Source organism: Lonchura striata, chromosome 3, assembly GCF_046129695.1.
Source record: "Lonchura striata isolate bLonStr1 chromosome 3, bLonStr1.mat, whole genome shotgun sequence".
Lineage (NCBI taxonomy): Eukaryota > Metazoa > Chordata > Aves > Passeriformes > Estrildidae > Lonchura > Lonchura striata.
Genome location: NC_134605.1, coordinates 43,728,381 through 43,745,852, shown reverse-complemented (window position 1 = coordinate 43,745,852; position 17,472 = coordinate 43,728,381). Strand labels below are relative to the sequence as shown.

The following is a 17,472-nucleotide window of genomic DNA, read 5'->3' as shown; positions in this document are numbered from 1 at the left end:
AAGCCACTTCACATTCTCAGCATCAATAAACAGGGAGGTAACTCCATGTCAATAGCTAATTCAATTTCCATACAGAAAACTCATGTTTTGCAAACAAAGTATATCCATAGTGGATCCTAGCTTTCTCAGCATCAGTAGCTTGCAGGCTTGATATTTCTCCCTGAAAGCATTTTGCAGGTAAGCTTTTAATGGAATCCACACCTGTATGGTAAAGGAGAAGAAAAAAATTACATGGTGTGTTAAATAGTTAACACTACACAGAATTAAGGAAACACCTTCAAGAAAGGATACTACCATGCTTAAAATAGGAACAGCAGCCTTTGTTCAGTGCCAGAGGGCCAAGTTTTTCCTCGTGTGACTGCTGGTTTACAAAGGGCACATTCATTCCGAATACATAAGGGTTTTGCAGCAGTTTTCCTCCAAGAATATTGAACAGTATTACAACATACCCTGGGTTCAATCCTAATCTAAGCGACACGGCATGAAAGGGCCGTTTTCCGGAAAGAGACACAAGATACTAAGGATGAACTTGGAAATCACTATGGCAACTCCGCAGGTCCCTTCCCCTTCACCTTGGGGGCCAATACTCCAAAGGAGGTAAGAAAACCACTTTCCGCAGGAATCATTAATACACAATATGGCCAAAAGCAGGAAAGGTCACAGCCTGTCTCCGCTCAGTTAGAAAGAGGGGTTCGCTCAAGGAAAGACAAGGTTAAAATGGGAAAAGAAAAAACCATAACTCCCGAGGAGCGCTCGTGAGGTGCCACACACTCGAGTAAATCGCGCTTGAAAGGTCAGCTGGTTCAGTAGCTGTCAAAGGCCCAAGCTACGGCGAGCAAAATAAGCCTAACCAAGTGTGCCTAATTTGTGAACAAAGTCAGAATTAACCTTTAGGGTTTTCGCTTTTGTCAGTACAAAACATTGTTTGCAGTGCTTTCTGTCCACCTGTTCATCACAATTAATTTATCCTGGTGCTAATAAATCCCCTTTTCTTACACAAACCCACTACAATTCCACCAGAAGCAGCTTAGGCCCAAAGTTTTGACTTCACTTTACTGAAGAGAACAAAGGATGATTTATCTTAATTTAAAGAGGGAGGAAGCCAGTGGCAATACAATACCTGCCTCTGACTGTTTTTTAGAGTGCTGCTGCACTATAACCTTCAATGTTGTGCATGAGAATGTGCCATTTTTGGTGCCCAATCTCAAAGAGAGCTATAAAAAAAATTGATAATTCTGATAGTATCAAATACTGGGAAGGAAAAAAAAGACATATTAGATATGGTCGTAACCTCAAGTATACTAAACATTGCACATAAACATTTGGTGGTTCTTGTACATTCATTTCCCATGATCCCAATATTTTAAGTAATCACAAATCTCTAACCTCAGCCATTTTTTTTTCTTTTAAAACAAATATTTCTGTTAAACACCCCTACTTTGCAGTTTCCTAAGGGCCTAGAAGCCCTATGAATAGGGCTTCAACTGGAAAACTGTCAATGCCTTCCCAGAGTGAACCACAACAATTTCACCTTCAGCAATGAGATGGGGAAACATACAACATCATTAAAGGGACTTTAGTATTTAAACACCAAGAAATTTTTTAATAAGTAGAACTCCTCCCGTTTTTAGGAGCTACTCTAAGGCCAATAGCAAATTAGCAAGTAAATGAACCAATACAAAAGGATAAAACAAAAGATAATGCATCCTAGGGGACTTCACTAATTTCTCTGAAAACCACCATTACCTCTAATTGGCAGCAGCACTTGCTGCTATACATTCTGCAACATATTTTATGAAAACCTTTATTATAAAACCTTCTCTGCAGAACTTTAAAATGCTAGCATAATTAATTCAAAAGCTTAGCAAGAAGTTACTCAAGCACGTGTACACAAAGATTAATGTGGATTACCAAAACAGGAATGAGCCATTTTGTATTAAACTGATGGCAAGGATGACTGTAGTGTTTGCAGAAAAGTCTTGGTGGACTCGTGGAGCTGGGAGAACCTCGTACCCCAAATAACCCAAAAGGCAGCAGACATACCTAGTGAGAAATACACCTTTCTTTCCCACTTGTCCTGAGAAAGGTGAAGTGTTTTTTTTTCCAGAATTTCCCAGGGGCTCCAGCCTTTTGCCAGCACCACTGTTGATAAGGAGGGCAGCCCTAGCTTTGACCAGCTGATTGCTGCTGCTCTAAGAAAAAAGGAGAGCAGTTCATCCACCTTATAGGTGATGGTCTTGTAAACTTCATTTCTTTATAAAAGCATATACACACAGAGTGTCCCCTGAGAAGGAAGTTTTCTTTTTCTTCCTTAAGCCAAGACTGTAGACATAACGTGGGTGACTTTTCGAGGAGCACCATTACTTCCCACTTTGTAGTTGGTTATTTAAAAAAATTAAACAAATAAACCATAGCAAATAAACCATCGATGTCTTCCTATCACTATAACTGCGGGCTGAAGTGAAATCAAAGCATCTTATTTTTTGAGTTAAAAAACGATAGCTACGTTATCTCAAAGTCACAAGACCCTTTATTTTACCCTCTCTTAGACTGCATTAACTGTGAAATAAAGCCAACACCACCAGGGGCTTAAAAGATTAAAAAAAAAAAAACAAAAAAAAAAACTAAAGAAATTCTAAAACTTTCAGACTGTGAAATGAAAGATCCGGGTTGTTGTTTTTGTTTTTTTACCGAGAAGGATTAAAAAAAAAAAAAAAAAAGTACATTTTCAGTACATTTTCCCCATACCCAACACGAGGGCGACTCCCCAGAGCTGCTGCTGCTGCTCCCAGCCCGGGGGCAGCATCCAGCCGAGCCGCGCGGTCCCTGCAGCGGGGAGCAGCGCTGCCGGCCCGGCCCCGGCAGGGGCACCCACGGCCCCGCGCGTCCGGGGCTCCTGCGGAGCTCGGCGGCCGGACCCCGCCGCCTCCCGCCTCCCGCGGGGCCCGGCCCCGCTCACCTGCGCCCGCCGCGTCCCCGCCGCCGCCGCGGCGCCGCCTGTCGGTACCGCCCGGCCCGGGCTGCGGCCGCCACATCCCGCCCGGCCCGCAGCCGGCGGAAAGCGGCCCCGGCCCGGCCACTCCCCGCCGGGGGCGGGCTCGAGGCAGCTCCGCCGCCCCGGGGAAGGAGAGGGCGGCGGGCGGGACCGGCTCCGGCTCCGGAGGGCGGCGCGGCGCGGTGCGGTGCGGCGCGGCTGGTCGCACGCACAGCCCCAGGGAGCCCGGTCCTCCAGGCTCCCGCCCGCGCAGCGGTCTCAGGCTGTGCAGGCTCTGTTCCCGCAGGGCAAAGATGGGCGGGAGAGGAAACGGGGAATCACAGAATCGGTCAGATTCTGACCACAGCGGTCCAGGCTCCCTGCTCAAGCAGGGTCATCGTAGAGAACATGGCACAGAATTGCGTCCAGATGGTTCTTGAGTATCCCAGTGAGGGAGACTTCACAACGTCTTCGCACAATCTGTTCCTGTGCCCGCAGAGTGAAGTAGTTCTTCCTGATACTCAAGTGGAATTTCCTGTGCTTTGGTTTCGGCCCATTGCTTCTTGTCCTATCACTCGGCACCACCGAGAAGAACCTGGCTCTGTCCTCTTGGCACCCTCCCTTCAGATACTTAAAAACATGGATGAATTGTCCCCTCTCTGTTATCTCTCTTGAGGCTGAACAGGTTCAGCTCCCTCAGCCTCTCTCAGCCTCTCTCTGGAGCATCATAGGGGAGATGCTCCAGTCCCTTACTCATCTCTGTATCCCTCCACTGATATGCTCCAGGAGCTTCATGTTTTTCTTGTACTGAGGAGCCCAGAACTGGACACAACACTCCAGATGCGCCTCCCCAGGGCTCATTAGAGGGGCAGGATACCCTCCCTTGACCTGCTGGCAATATTCTTCCTAATGCATCCCAGGATTCCATCAGTCTTCTTGTCCATGTGGGTGTGGGCATGTCTCACGAACAGCTTGTTGTCCACCAGGACCTTCAGGTCCTTCTCCATGAGCTCAGATGGAGTTTCTTTCCATCAGCCCCTCACCCATACCTTGGGTTATTCACTCCAAGTGAAAGACACAACCTATGCTACACATAAAAATATATGGCTTCCATCTCACAGGTCCCAGCATAACAACAAATATATGTACCAAATATACTCTATACCAAACATACTCTTGGAAAAGAATTTATTTTCAGGTTTAGGCATACTAGGCATTGCTTGGTCTCAGAGCCATCATGTGACTGTGAGCCCTACTCTGGCACTGCTTTGCATGTCAGATACTGAATTTAGCAAGGCATGTGTGCAGTTATTATTGCATTCATTGGCTTGAAGTAGCCATAAACATCTTGCAAGCAGGACTTAAAGGGATGCTAAAAAAGTTTGCAGATGATCCAAAATTGGGAGGAGCTGTCAACTCCCTTGAAGGCTGGAAAGCCCTGCAGAGAGACCGTGACAAATCAGAGGGCCGGGCAATCACCAACCATATGAAGTTCAACCAGGGAAAGTGCTGTACTCCACACCTGGGATGGAGCAACCCTGGATGTATGGACAGACTGGGGAATTAGGTGCTGGAAGGCAATGCCATGGAAAGGGACCTGGAGGTCCTGGTTGATGACAAGTTGAACATGAGCCAGCAGTCTTGTGTGAGTGCTGGGCACTACAATAAAACAATGATATAAAATGCTTAGAGAGTGTCCAGAGGAGAGCAACAACGATGATGAAGGTCCTTGAGGGGAAGACATATGAGGAGTGGCTGAGGACACTTTGTTCAGCCTGGAGAAAAGGAGGCTGAAGGGAGACCTCACTGCAGCTACAGCTCCCTTGTGAGGGGAAGAGGAGGAACAGGCACTGATCTCTTCTCTGTGGTGACAGTGACAGGACATGAGGGAATGGCCTGAAGTTGTGTCAGGGGAGGTTTAGGCTGAATATTAGGAAAAAATTCTTCACCAAGAGGGTCTTTGGGCACCGGAACAGACTCCCCAGGGAAGTGGTCACAGCATCAGCATGACAGAGTTCAAGAAGCATTTGGACAACACTCTCAGGCACATGATGTGATTCTTGGGACTGTCCTGTGCAGGGCCAGAAGCTGGACTTGATGACCCTTGTAGGTCCCTTCCAACTCAGAATATTGTGTGATATTGTGAATATTATGTATGTATTTTCACTGTTTTTGTAGGGCTCCAGATAATTTATGTCACAGAGCTTTTTCATTTTGTTGAGAGGTACCAACTTTTATATATATATATGTATGGGGTTTTGTTGGTACAGAGGCAATGACGAGAATCAGGGATGTTTTAGCTGAGCAGTGCTTACACTGCTTCTTGAACTGCCCTGCCAGTGAGCAGGCTGGGGTATACAAGAAGATGGGAAGGGACACAGCTGGGACACCCTGACAACAACCCAAGGGATATTCCAAACCATATGTCCACATGATGTCATGCCCAACAATAACAGTTGGGGGAAGGAGGAGGAAGAGAGTACATTCAAATTTATGGCATTTTTCTTCCAAATTCACTGTTATGCATGATGTAGCCTTGGTTTCCTGGGGATGACTGAATGCCTGCCTGCCCACCCATGGGAAGTGGTAAAGAATTCCTTGTTACATATCATTGTAATAACAGGCATTTCTGCTAAAATCCCCTTTCCTGTTTTGTAATTTAGGTAAGTTTAGTCCTCCACCATTTCCAGTGTATCTTCTCCTCCCTAGTTAACACATATATCATCTTTTGCTATCCCTGGTATTTCTCTACTGACAGTTTTATTTCTATTGTTATTCTTAATTATGAGCTTTATACAAGCTTATGAGTACCCACTGACTACAGCTTTTATTAACTTTGCTAAAGTGGTACCTGCTTCACTCACAGATCATCATATCCACCATATTAATCATGTACATGAAATCAATGTTTTCCAGACGGCCTCCATCCATCCTAGCCTTCAAGAATGCTTCTTCCTTCTCAGATGCAGGAAATGCAATTGTAAGTTAACTACACAAGGAAGTTTTCACAACATTCAGAAAAGCTGCTAAAAAAACCGGGTTTATATAACAACTGTCATAATACTGATTTTCTCTAGTTTGAGTCCATTAACTAAGAAATACAGGACATGCTAAGAGAGTTTTGACCTCTTGCTCCAGTCTGTGCCCTTCCTGACTTGTGAGAGAAGACAACAAGCAGCTGTGCCTTACATGCCAAAAATAGCCACCCATCCTTCTTCATCCTTCAGCCTTGCTGCAGTGCATCTGATTCAGGTGATGTCAGTGCTGGTTCCCATCATTCAGAAAGAAACTGGTTGTAAAAGGCAGCTCTGTGGGTGCAGACAAAGGGCCCATCTAGCACAGCCTTGCTCCCAGCTCAAAGCCAGGGCAGCTCTCTCAGCAAGAGCAGGAACAAGGAAGAGCAGGAACAAGACAGCACCCACAGCACTTCCCCTTTGGACTGTGCCACCCTCCTCTGATCAATGTGTGCTCAGGGGGTTCCTCAGCTCAGTGAGGTTTGTTGAGTCAGTAGCCTGCTGTGGTTCCCAGGCTCTCCAAGGGTTTGCCCAGCTCCACCTTGAGCCTGCTTCAGCTTTTGACCCACAGAGCATCCACGAGTCAGGGGCTGCCCAAGGCACCAGCTCTTACTCTGAGCCTGGCTATGGCTCCCTGCCGTTGTGAGCTCCTGGATTTTTGTGCTTGAAAAAATATTTTTTCCCAAAGCATCTGTGCCTCCGATGATTTCCTGTGTTAACTCATAATGTAGTCCATTTTCCAAACTGTGCAGTGCTAAACTAGTCAGACTGATCTAGTACACAGTCCCTCTATAATTTTTTTCTGTTTCTGCTTTCTGGGGTGAAGGGACTAAGTAAGGTTTGCTATGGATTTCTGCAGTGGCATCTTCATGTTTCCAGTTCTGTTCTGTGTTCCTTCACAAATGGTCTGTAACATTTGATTGAGTGCAGCCACACACTTAACTGATGTTTTCTGATATGTAATTAGTGCCACAGTTTCCTTCTCAGTGGCGGTGGTAATTTCAGAGCTTTTCATCTTATATGAGAGGCTAGGAATTTTTCTTCCTGGTAGGTGCTGATTCAATTCACACAGTGAATTTCATCTGTGGTTTGATTGCCCACAAGGCAACCTCACGAGGTCCAAGTTCTTTGCATCCAGCTCTTGTTCATGCTGCTTCAAGTAACTCAGCATCATCAGCAGACTTGTTTCAGATGCTTATATGGTGAACAGGAGGGGGTCAAGAGACACTAGTCATCACAAAGCTACCAAAAGGTACATAGTCTCAAAACAAATATTTAAAAGAAACAGGGCATGAGATGTACTCAGGAAAAAAAAACCCTGCTAGTGAGTTATTTGCATTTGTTCTGAATCTACTGGGAGACTTAAAGTTTATCCCAAACCTCACCACTTCTGCTTCAGGTGAGCTTGCCTTATCTCGTGTGTACTCACATCAGCGTGTATATGTAACAAAAAAGTCCCACCACAATAGAATACTCAGCAGACTGTAATTCATTACCTCAGACGACAAGCAGGAGTAGGTGTGAATATGTGTGAGTGTGTACACAGAACATGACATTCTGTTCCTTTATCCAGAAAGGAACTGCTTTTCGACAACCATGATCATTCAATTGCCACATCAGTGGAAAGGAGTTGCAGGGGGATGGAGGATAGTTTTACTGAGAACTTTAAGTATAACTGGAGAAAAAGGTGCAGGTACCCTTCTGAAGCAAATGCTAGTAGGGGAGAATAGTATCCTTGGGTTTTAATGCTGTTTTAATTGTACCCTAACCTAATTATAACCACAACCCAAAGTCTGATCCAAATGTCATAGTGAGACATCCAGAGATGTAAAGAAATCTACCTTGCTCCAGTTTGCCCTAATGCACACTTTAGGACAGTAATTAAGTGTTTAGATTGAGATAGATGGTGTAAGAAGTGACACCATAGAGCATATTAACAGTGGATACTATAATGCTGTCTTCTAGTTTAGATTAGTCAGGAGGGAGCTGGAGAATGTTGCTATTTCTTAATTTCCATTTTTCATATAATGGCACATTCAGGCAGAGCTACCAAAAGAAATTGTGCTGCCTGCTCCCTCCACTACTTTTGCAGTTGTGCCTGCCTTCCCTTTCCCCATGCTACTGCCTGCTTTGTGCTGGTAGAAGAGTTTCATTGGCTCTACAATGAACTAGGAACTCTTTTTTTTCCCACTAAAAACTTTTCTTCACTTAAAAGCAACTGTGAAGCTACAGCATTACATGCTGCATCAGAAACCGCACCAAATTTTAACAAATGCTCTCTGTACTGAAGGCAGTGCTGCTGCCTCTTTCCTTCTCAAACAACTTCCTGAGCCCTTGTGCAAGCTCCAAATTGACTCGTTTTCCACTGCTTGTCTTGGCTTCTCAGCTTCTCATTATCTACACATAGCTGATGCTTTGTGTGGTACCTTCACTTCCAATTGACATCAGGGTATGAGCGCTCCCCCCTGCACCTGCTGCCATAAAGAGCAGATTTCCTGTAGCTCTGTGCCTTGAGACCTCTGGTTCATCTCACAGCTCAACAGCAAACTCTGCCTTTCTTCTTCTTGCATTCATCTTTGTTTTTCCCTCTCTGCCCCATCACTTCTTCACCAGAGATCTTTTCTGTTTCAGTAGTAAATGATGTATTCATCAAAACATGCTGCTGAAGGGAAAACAGCTACTTGCAAATTCAAATCAAATTTAAAATAAAAATGTACTGCATAGCATAAAAATGAGGAAATCCCAGACATGTCATATTTATTTATTTTTATCTCTTTAGCATCAAGACATCTTGATCCTTTTATGCTAGGCTCACATATGGCACTGTGGCATCTATCTAAGACCAGAAGAGTAAAATACATCACACTCATGTTCTAATACGGATTTTTTTTCCAGTTATTCTTCCCATCCTCTCTCCTTCCCTTTAAGAACCATTGCAGGGCACCTTTTGAAGGATGGCTGCAGCATGGACTGGGACAGCTGCAGTGAGGTGGGAGGGTGGGAAGGAGTGGCTGGTGCAGAACAGCAGCACGGGCTGGCAGAGTGCAGTGAGATGAAGCACCCAATTGTCCAAAATCAGAAGAACTCATTTCACTTTCAATGATGAAGTTCATCACCAAATGATTGTTTTCCATCAAAAACCAGTAAAACCCAGGGTATTTTGGGTAAATATGCAAAGAACTTTTAAATATATGTATTTTTAGGTCTTCCACAGAACTGAAGCAAAAATCTTTTGCATAGCTTTAATCAGTGCTTTGTTTAGATGTACCATCATACTCTATCCAAAATGAGATGTTCTGAATTTGTGCTTTAGTTAATTCTGTGGGTACTTAAAATACATCTGGAATAGGCTTTGTGATGTGATTAGCATAAAGGTATTTTTCCTAATAGATAGAGAAATAAAATAAATCAAGGTGCCTAATGTGAAAGGTAGAAGTACCAGACTCAGTTATTAAACCACAGAACTCCTAGAAACTTCAGCTAAGCCATGATTTTGTTAAAAAAAATTAATCAGCTTTTTAAAACAAACTCATATAAATCCAAAATAAAAAGATGAAGCTTTATTGTGATTCTTGTTACAGGTGAATGCATTTCACTTTCTAGAATCACCTGTTTCATTATTCATATACAACTGTAACAGAGCAGCTCTTTGGCTTTCCTGGCATCTTTTTCTGATCTTGTTCCAAAGGTGACTCAACTGGTGTCAGGGTAGGCTTCAAAACAAGAGTAAAGCTGATAGCTCATTATCACTCAATTAAAAATATTTATGGGATTAATAATCACATATTATGGATAACTCAAAATTTTTGAAATCCTAATCCAGTGGTATATAATTCAAAAGAGTTAAGCCTTTCAATGTTTATTTTGGCTGAATGACTTCCCATAAATTTAAATTAGTTGAAGAAAAGAACTAAGTTTCCCTAGAGATATCTGATCACTAGCAAACAAGATGAGGATTCATGCTGCTGTTCTTCAGGCTTTAAAAATGGATTTTACTCATAGTAGTGTGAACCAGCCATAATTGTATGTCAGAAGATCAACTAAGAACAAAACTATGAGAAACAAAAGCAGGAACACCGGTGATTTTAAAAGCAGAATAAACATATTTTTCTCATCAACTGTCCTTTTTACTGAACTAATCATCCCAAATCTCCTCAAATTTATTTCTCACACTGTTCACTATCTACTGCTTGTCACAAACTGGGACTGAAACACCACACTACAGCCACTAAGTAAACAAACATTCCTGCATTATTTTTTTTTTACATCTGGATATAGAATTACTTTCTATTGAGCTGTCATAATTATAGTGGGAGTTTTTTCACAGCACATGTGTATTTGAATTTGAAGTTGTCATTATTTGGCTGTAGCATTCATTTAAATAAACATTACTTCTTTAACATGTCATCTTAGAATGACCATTGTATACATCTGTTCTCATGTGTGGATTGAATGGGTCCCATTGAGGGGAAGGCCATTTTCTCCCATTTTCATACCAACATGCTTTGTAAATGAAGAATCACTTAAATAATGTATTAAACAGAAATTCACGGCATTGGAAGTTCTAATATGTAAAACATGTTCCCTTGCATGCCAGAAATCCAAGGGGTACTAAAGCAGGATTGCCATCTGGTGATTGAAAGCCCACATCCTCACTCCTGTAGGGTTTGCCTGAGAATGTGCAGATGGGCAACGCAGCAGGCATCCAGGCATTTCTGAGAAAATGGGAAAAATTCTACTCTCTTCCGTGACCTTCACCTGCCTTGCCTGTTCACAGGTATTTTCCTGGCTGCTAAGCCAGGAGCCAGTCCTGCTGGTGGTACTGTTGTCTCTGCCTGATCAGAATTGTAAAAAGAAATATTTCTCTGGTTGGTGATACAAGCCACATGTAACAATTCTAGGAAATTCTGGTTGTCTACTTTTTAAGAAGTAAACGATACAAATTAAAAAGTCATTCCCATTTTTTTCTCCAGTTCAGGAAATGCCATGAGGTGACACAAATGTTTCAATTATTAATGCCTGAAAAGAGGAAAGCTGATTCCACTTCAGACACCATCAGATAATACTTTTGCCAGAGGATGTTATTACAGTTTTAGGCTAAATATATAATATAAATAACCTGTCGTCTGCTATAGAAAAAATCTCTACTGGCTGGAAACAATTATTGTGAGATAATACAGGGAAGTTTGCCAGCCGGGCTTGTTACATTTTCTAGCTCTACATTTATAATTTACATTAGTGCACAGCACTATCTCTGAGCACAGCCAAGCCTCTGCTACTCTACTTATGAACCCACTTTACGTATCAGGAGCAAAATTATAAGGCTGAAGTAAACCATGCAGTGAAGTAATCTAAACCAAATCCTTAGAAGATATTAATTTCCATTCAGGAAATAAGCACCACCTTTAAATGGACCACATTCAATATGAATGAATTATTATTCCAATCATTCGGCCAGCTTTACAACTTGCCTGTGGCTCAATGCCAGCATTTTGCTTAGCAGACTAATGAAAATTTGATTATCAAAGGCACCAGGTCAGCTGCAACTCAGGGGGCAGGGAGTGAGCTGTAGCAGCCGCCTTGGTCAGACACAAGGCCAAGGAATTGTCCATCACCTCATTTTATTATGTCAGTAGTAAAAATAAACACAGCATGCTCCAAACAGCTATCTGGGCCTAAGAACAGGTGGGTGTGGACCCAATTTTCCCTGCCCCAGTGATCTGCAGAGAAGAATAAAGTGAGGGAGAGTGTCCTGCTGAGCCTGCCCTGGGACAAGGGACATCATGAAGGAAGTAGTCATCCCTCCTGTGCCCACAAGTGTTTATAAGGGAAGGCAGGGCACAGTTGCACAGGGAATGGGAGAGAGAAAACCACTTCAACTATTTTTTTTTATTCTGGGATCAGCAAGTTGCAATTGCACTGGAGGGGAAATCCTAGTGAAGCCAGTGACAAAATCTCACTGATAGATCATAGGACCAGACTTCTACAGAGAAAACTGACCCTGACCATGTAACAGCTTGTCAGCAAACTCAGAATACAACAGAGCATGCCCTAGGAGGGTTATAATATCACTCATATTTTCTTGGCCTGATCACAGAAAACTGGAAAATTCTCTTTGGGAACAGATGTCTGGATGGAGATAAGGCTGCATTTGCAGTTCATGGCTCCTGTGTGATTTGCTGTGGAAAAAGCTAAATGTGGCTCCATTCAAAATGTTGAAGTTAGCTCCTGGGAAACATTCTCCTGGTGAAATGAAAGTCATGGAAACTGTGCAGATGCCTGCTTTTAAATGTCTGTGTGAGAATGAAAGTTTTGTTTCCTCTTTCACTTTTATTTCCTTATTCCTTGCATGATATTTATTTTAAATCGAAAAAAGGAACCGGAGCAAAAGTTCTTGCTTGGCTTTTTGAAGTTGGACCAAATGCTTTGTCTACAGCAGAGATGGGACTCTGGGATGTGGGAAAGTTGTTGCAAAGCTCTGTCAGCTGCTGTGCTGCAGATGCCACTTCTCCTAGCTGCCAGGCTGTGGGCAGGAATCTGGCACCTGGGAGGACAATGTTGGTTGGAGGGAAGATCCCCTGATTTATGCTTCTCATCCATCTGACATGTGCTAAACTCTGCAAAAGCTGGATTTGTACTAAATAAAATTGGGTCCCCAATTCAAAGCTTGTAAGTTAGGATGTTTGTCAGTCTTACTGGCAGCTCATGGGATGACATCAGTCTTCACAAGGTCTTATGACAGCCTCAAGACCTGAGTCACCTTCTGGAGGCTCCCATGTCTTCCAGCTGACTGCAGAGGGAACCAAGGAAGGTCACCTTCCTCAGCTTAGCATCCCACACTCTAGGAGATAACTCTGGGCTATAGAAATGGTCACTCAAACAGAACTGCTTTGATTCAGCCCGTGGGAAAGATAACTAGAAAAGGAGAGAGTGGTGCATTTGGTTTGGCAGAAAGCAAAAAGGAAAATTAAGAGGAATAGGGAAGGCAAAAGAGAAAAAAGGGAAGAAATAGAAAGCAATGAACATGAGCTGTAAGACTGAAAGCAGCTGCCAAAGGGAAATAACAAAGAGACTACGGGGCTAAAAGTGTCTGAGAGGTCACGCAGAGGAAAGTCAAAAGCACACGAGTGACAAGCCCGAGTATCCCAAGGAGAAGCTCATCCCTGTGCCTTGGCAGAGGAACAGCAATTGCCTGAGGTCACCAGAGTGACTGGCTCAGCCACCTCCAGGGCCTGGAGGGAGTCCTGCATGAAGGACACTGCAGTTTGCTCTGCCAGGGTCACTCTGTGATGGCCCCTTCTGCCATTCCTGGTAACAGCAGAAATTTAGCACTTGGTAGTCAGTAGCCAGAGAAGGCAATTGTCTTTTCCTCGTGACAAACATACAGCACTGTTCAGCAGACATGGGGCAGGGTTTCTGACGTGTGGTACCAGCAGGAAGAATTTTTCAGCTTTCTGTTTTCAATTCTCTATTGGATGTGAAATAGTTGACAAATTATTCAGTGCTTTTTCCTTTCTCTGCTGCCCAAATTATCTCAGCACGACCAAGGTAACATAAGCAGAGAGAAGCCTTCAAATATATTCAACGTGTACTGGAAATCTCTGGAAACACTTTTGGTTTAATTGTTAAATGTCTTTCATGCTTACAATGTGCTTGGAAAGTTACACAAATCTGCATGTAATACAAATCCAGTGGTTAAAAGTCACTTACTGGTTCATAACAGTAAATGTACTGCTGAATGGCAAAGTTAAGTATGGTTAATAGAAAAGAATGCGGGAGACATTAGCCAGTGTAATTGCTTTGATAGAGTCCATTATCTTTAACAGGGTTTTTACAATTGTGCAGACATGTGTACCTGCTGTGAAGACACCAAACTACAAATAAAACTCTGATAGATCCAAGCCACAACTTCACTATTTAGACCATTGATAACAGGACCACCCTTGAAGCTGGATTAAGTACAGTAAAACAGTGAGATGTGTTTTCTCCTTGAGAAACCTTCCTGTTCACCAGTTGGTGCTGTGAGGAAGCATTCCTGAGGGGGCCTGCACATCTGGGAAGCGAGCATCCAGGCTCCAGTGTGCCCAGAGCTGCCACGAGAGGCCCAGGGGGGCACAGAGGAAATTCCCACAACTGCCTGTTTCCCCACCACGAATTAAGTGACTGAGCGATCACAGGCCACAACTGAATTACAGGAGTGAGTCACAGAGTTCAAAACAAGAGCATCCACTAATTGTTTCATGGAAGAGGCTCAGGGAAGTCTGAAGAAGGATTTTGTAGGATATTCTTTTACTCATTGTGAGCTTTGTAGTCTTTTGTAGCAAAGCCAGCCGTTGTGATCTGAGAGTTTATTTTACGACTCATAGCCCAGGGAGGGCTATGTTCCAGGGCTGGGCATCCATCCCTCATGGGCAGCTTTTTTTGCTGTGAGCCTGGAACAGCTTTGGAGCTGTCTTCTGGAGCTCTCAGACACCACCAGATGGCAAATGGGAGGAAGGAATAAATGGCCTTGTTCTCAGTCTAGCTGCCCCATCAACTCTGTGCAAATGTTTTGGCCAGTTTGATTAAGATTTGTTCACCTGCATTTCAGGTGTTCAAGGCAGGAATATGATCTGTAATTTCTATTTGACAAATATCTCAACTCTCAAGCCTCCAGCCTTGAATAAGATGTCTCAGTGATCATCCCCTGAGCCTTGCTCAGTGGGGCTTAGAGCCACATACAAAGGACATTCATCCACTGGCAGGTTGCTCTGGTGAGGTGGTCACTGAGGATGAAGATGGCTTCCACAGCTTATTACCACAGGCTTAAAAGCACACTGCAAGTTATGGCTTGGACCTGCCTCGTGGCTGTGCTTTGGCCCTTCCCTGCCCCTTCCTGACCGCCATCCCCCAGCTAGATGATGCAGCTGAGACACACACAACCCACTCACTTTTACAGTGCTGATCCCCTCGATGTCTTTGTCTTGTCTTGGAAAAACAATCTGGGTAACTCAGCTCCTCCATAAGTGCTCTTGCCCCTGATGTGCCCGATTTGTGTCACGTGCCTCTCCCACAGCTTCACTTCTACTGTGCTCCAAGTTACTGGGATCCAATTTTCAGAATCCACGAATGCAGAAAATAGTCCAGGATCCAATGGGCACTAGTGGTATAGAAACATCTGCCAAAAATGTCTTAGTGCAGGCTGGGTTTCCATGTACCTATTTCTCAGGATAATTCAGATTTGTGGTCTCCAGCTGCTGTCCAGTTGGTAGTTGGTAACACTGAGCTTTTCCTTTCTGCTGCTCTCTTTGTCCTTTGAGACACAAAGTCTCCCCTCAGTCTTGCCATCAACTTTCTGCTTCCACATACCTGCCTGAGACAGGAAAGGATCACAGCCTACCTGTTGGACTGTTGTTTCCTGAGCTAAGGCTTATTCAGTATCTCAGACCTCTATACAGTACTTCCTTGTAGATCAGAGTTCACCAAGGCTTAGTGACTCATTTGTCTGGAGTCATGTTCTTTTCTAATTTCAGTCCCAACCTGAAGATAAAAAATCAGAGGGGAAGCAGATGAATCAAAATGGGATTTGCAATTTGGTGGAGAAGACCTGTGAAGGCAGATTCACTTGGCAGAAGTTCAACTGGTGAGGTTCAGAGGCAGGCAGGAAAGACTTTATGCAGATACAGTGATTTCTTCCCATTGAAATGATATGGGCACAAAATATGTAATGCCCAAGAGCTAAGGTCCCTTCCAACCCAAACCCCTCTTTGATTTTACTGTGATCTCAGCCTTGTATTTTTTCGAGTGGAAAAATTGAGCAGTGGCTGTTTCTGGACCTGTCCTTCCTTGTGGAGAAAGGTCCCTGCTTTTGGCAGGAGCTAGGCTCCTTTCCATTTTTCTTCTACATGAGTGCTTATTAAAAAAGAGGACAAACCTTTTTCTATTGACTAAGGGGAAAAAAAAATTTAAAAAAAAGCTGGCTGGTAAAGTAAACAGAAATCAGAAACTTTTGCCAAAAATTGGAAATTTTCCATGTTTTGCACTTGCATTTAATGCAAAGTCCACTTGGAATAAAGGTACTTGCCAAATTATTATCAGGAAAGTGAGAGTTAGCAAAGATATCAGTCAGGATTCAGAAGGAACACAAATTAGTGGAAAACTATCACATTTAGGGACCGTTTACTAGAATAGTAACACTTATGGTCTTGTATTTAAAATAACAGCTTGGTCTCAGCTGTCTAAAAAAAACCATTGCATTACTGCCAAGTCATTAGCTTACAAAGCTCCAGGCCCTGTCTACACACAAGCCTGCCATCAGTTTAACTAAAATCACTATTTAATCCATTTAGAGCAATCAGCACAACCCTTTTTTTTTGGGTAACCGAATTAACCTAAATCAATACAAGCCTGTTGCAAACAGAGACAAACAATTTAAGAACATCGACATCAAAACCTGGATTAGCTCAGGCAGTGTAAGTTTTGTGGCAAGGCAGGAGCTCAGGTCAAGCTGGGGAGATGCTGCCATGGTTCTTTTTGCACCCTAGAGCTGTGTCTGAAGCACATCCAGCAGCAGCTTTGAGTTGAGGTGCCCAAGTGGTCTCTTGTAGGGAGCGCTGCCTGCTCCAGGATGGTATAGATGAATGGAGACAAGAGATCTCTGAAGGCTGCTCTTAGGGAATAAGGTTTATTAGGGATGGAGAAAGGTCCTGCCTCAAGCTGCCAGACGTAGCACATGGCAGGGCTTGAAGGGATGGGGGAGGGGAGAGATAAAAGGATGCTCTAGGAGAGGGGAAGTTCCAAGAGAGGGGAAATTCCAAGAGAGTGTGTGGCCCCTCGGAGGCCCCTTATCAGGGGGCTTCAAGGTGGGCTGGAACAAGGCTTGGGCCAATGGGGTTACAGGCACTTGATGTTTTAGGGGAGGGTTACAGGTGCGGTGTGAACCATACGTTTTGGGGGGTGAGATGGAAAATCCACTTGACCCCTGGACCCATCCCTAGGCAAGGGCATTGTCCAGCTAGCAGAGAGGACTGTTCTCATCCTGGCTGTATTATTTATGAATAATTATATTTATCTATCCTCTCCAACAGTCTGTCCTGTTACATGCACAGCCTGGATCCCCACTGCTTCTCTGGGCCGTGCCCTGTTGTGTTTGGGAGCTGTGGCCACCCTCACCCTGTCCTCTTCCCAGCCCTGAACCCTACATGACAAACACAACCAGTCCCCTATGGGAGCTTTAAGGGAAAGGTTTAAGACCTGGCTTGTCTTGTAGAAAACATTCAGCTTCAACGGCCCAGGAAACCTTGTTTAACTCTATTCTCCAGTGCTGGAAAAAATGAGAGTGTAAGTACAGACAGCCCTTTTTGACAACGTCCTCCTTCCCAGTGTTTGCAGCTGCCTGGGCAGGAGACCAGGTCTCCTCTCCAGAGATTTATTGCACCCTTCTGCTGGCAGACAAGGAGGAAAACACCAGCAGCAGCAGCTGGCCAGGGTACAGGCTGTTCCCCT

General features: G+C 43.9%; 1 protein-coding gene across 4 annotated transcripts in view; it reads right to left on the bottom strand.

The window, feature by feature from the left end:
- The window catches only part of DISC1 (DISC1 scaffold protein), a 191,135-nt gene extending 188,073 nt beyond the window's left edge, over positions 1-3,062 (bottom strand). For 3 of the 4 annotated variants that reach the window (XM_077782108.1, XM_077782110.1, XM_077782111.1), the window contains exon 1: positions 2,960-3,062. In XM_077782108.1, coding sequence (XP_077638234.1) covers positions 2,960-3,035 — 76 coding nt within the window. In that variant the 5' untranslated portion in view covers positions 3,036-3,062. Of the gene's footprint in view, positions 1-2,043; positions 2,127-2,959 lie in introns of those variants that run through there. The other variant, XM_077782109.1, reaches the window with a different exon arrangement.
- Between the last annotated feature and the right edge of the window lie 14,410 nt (positions 3,063-17,472).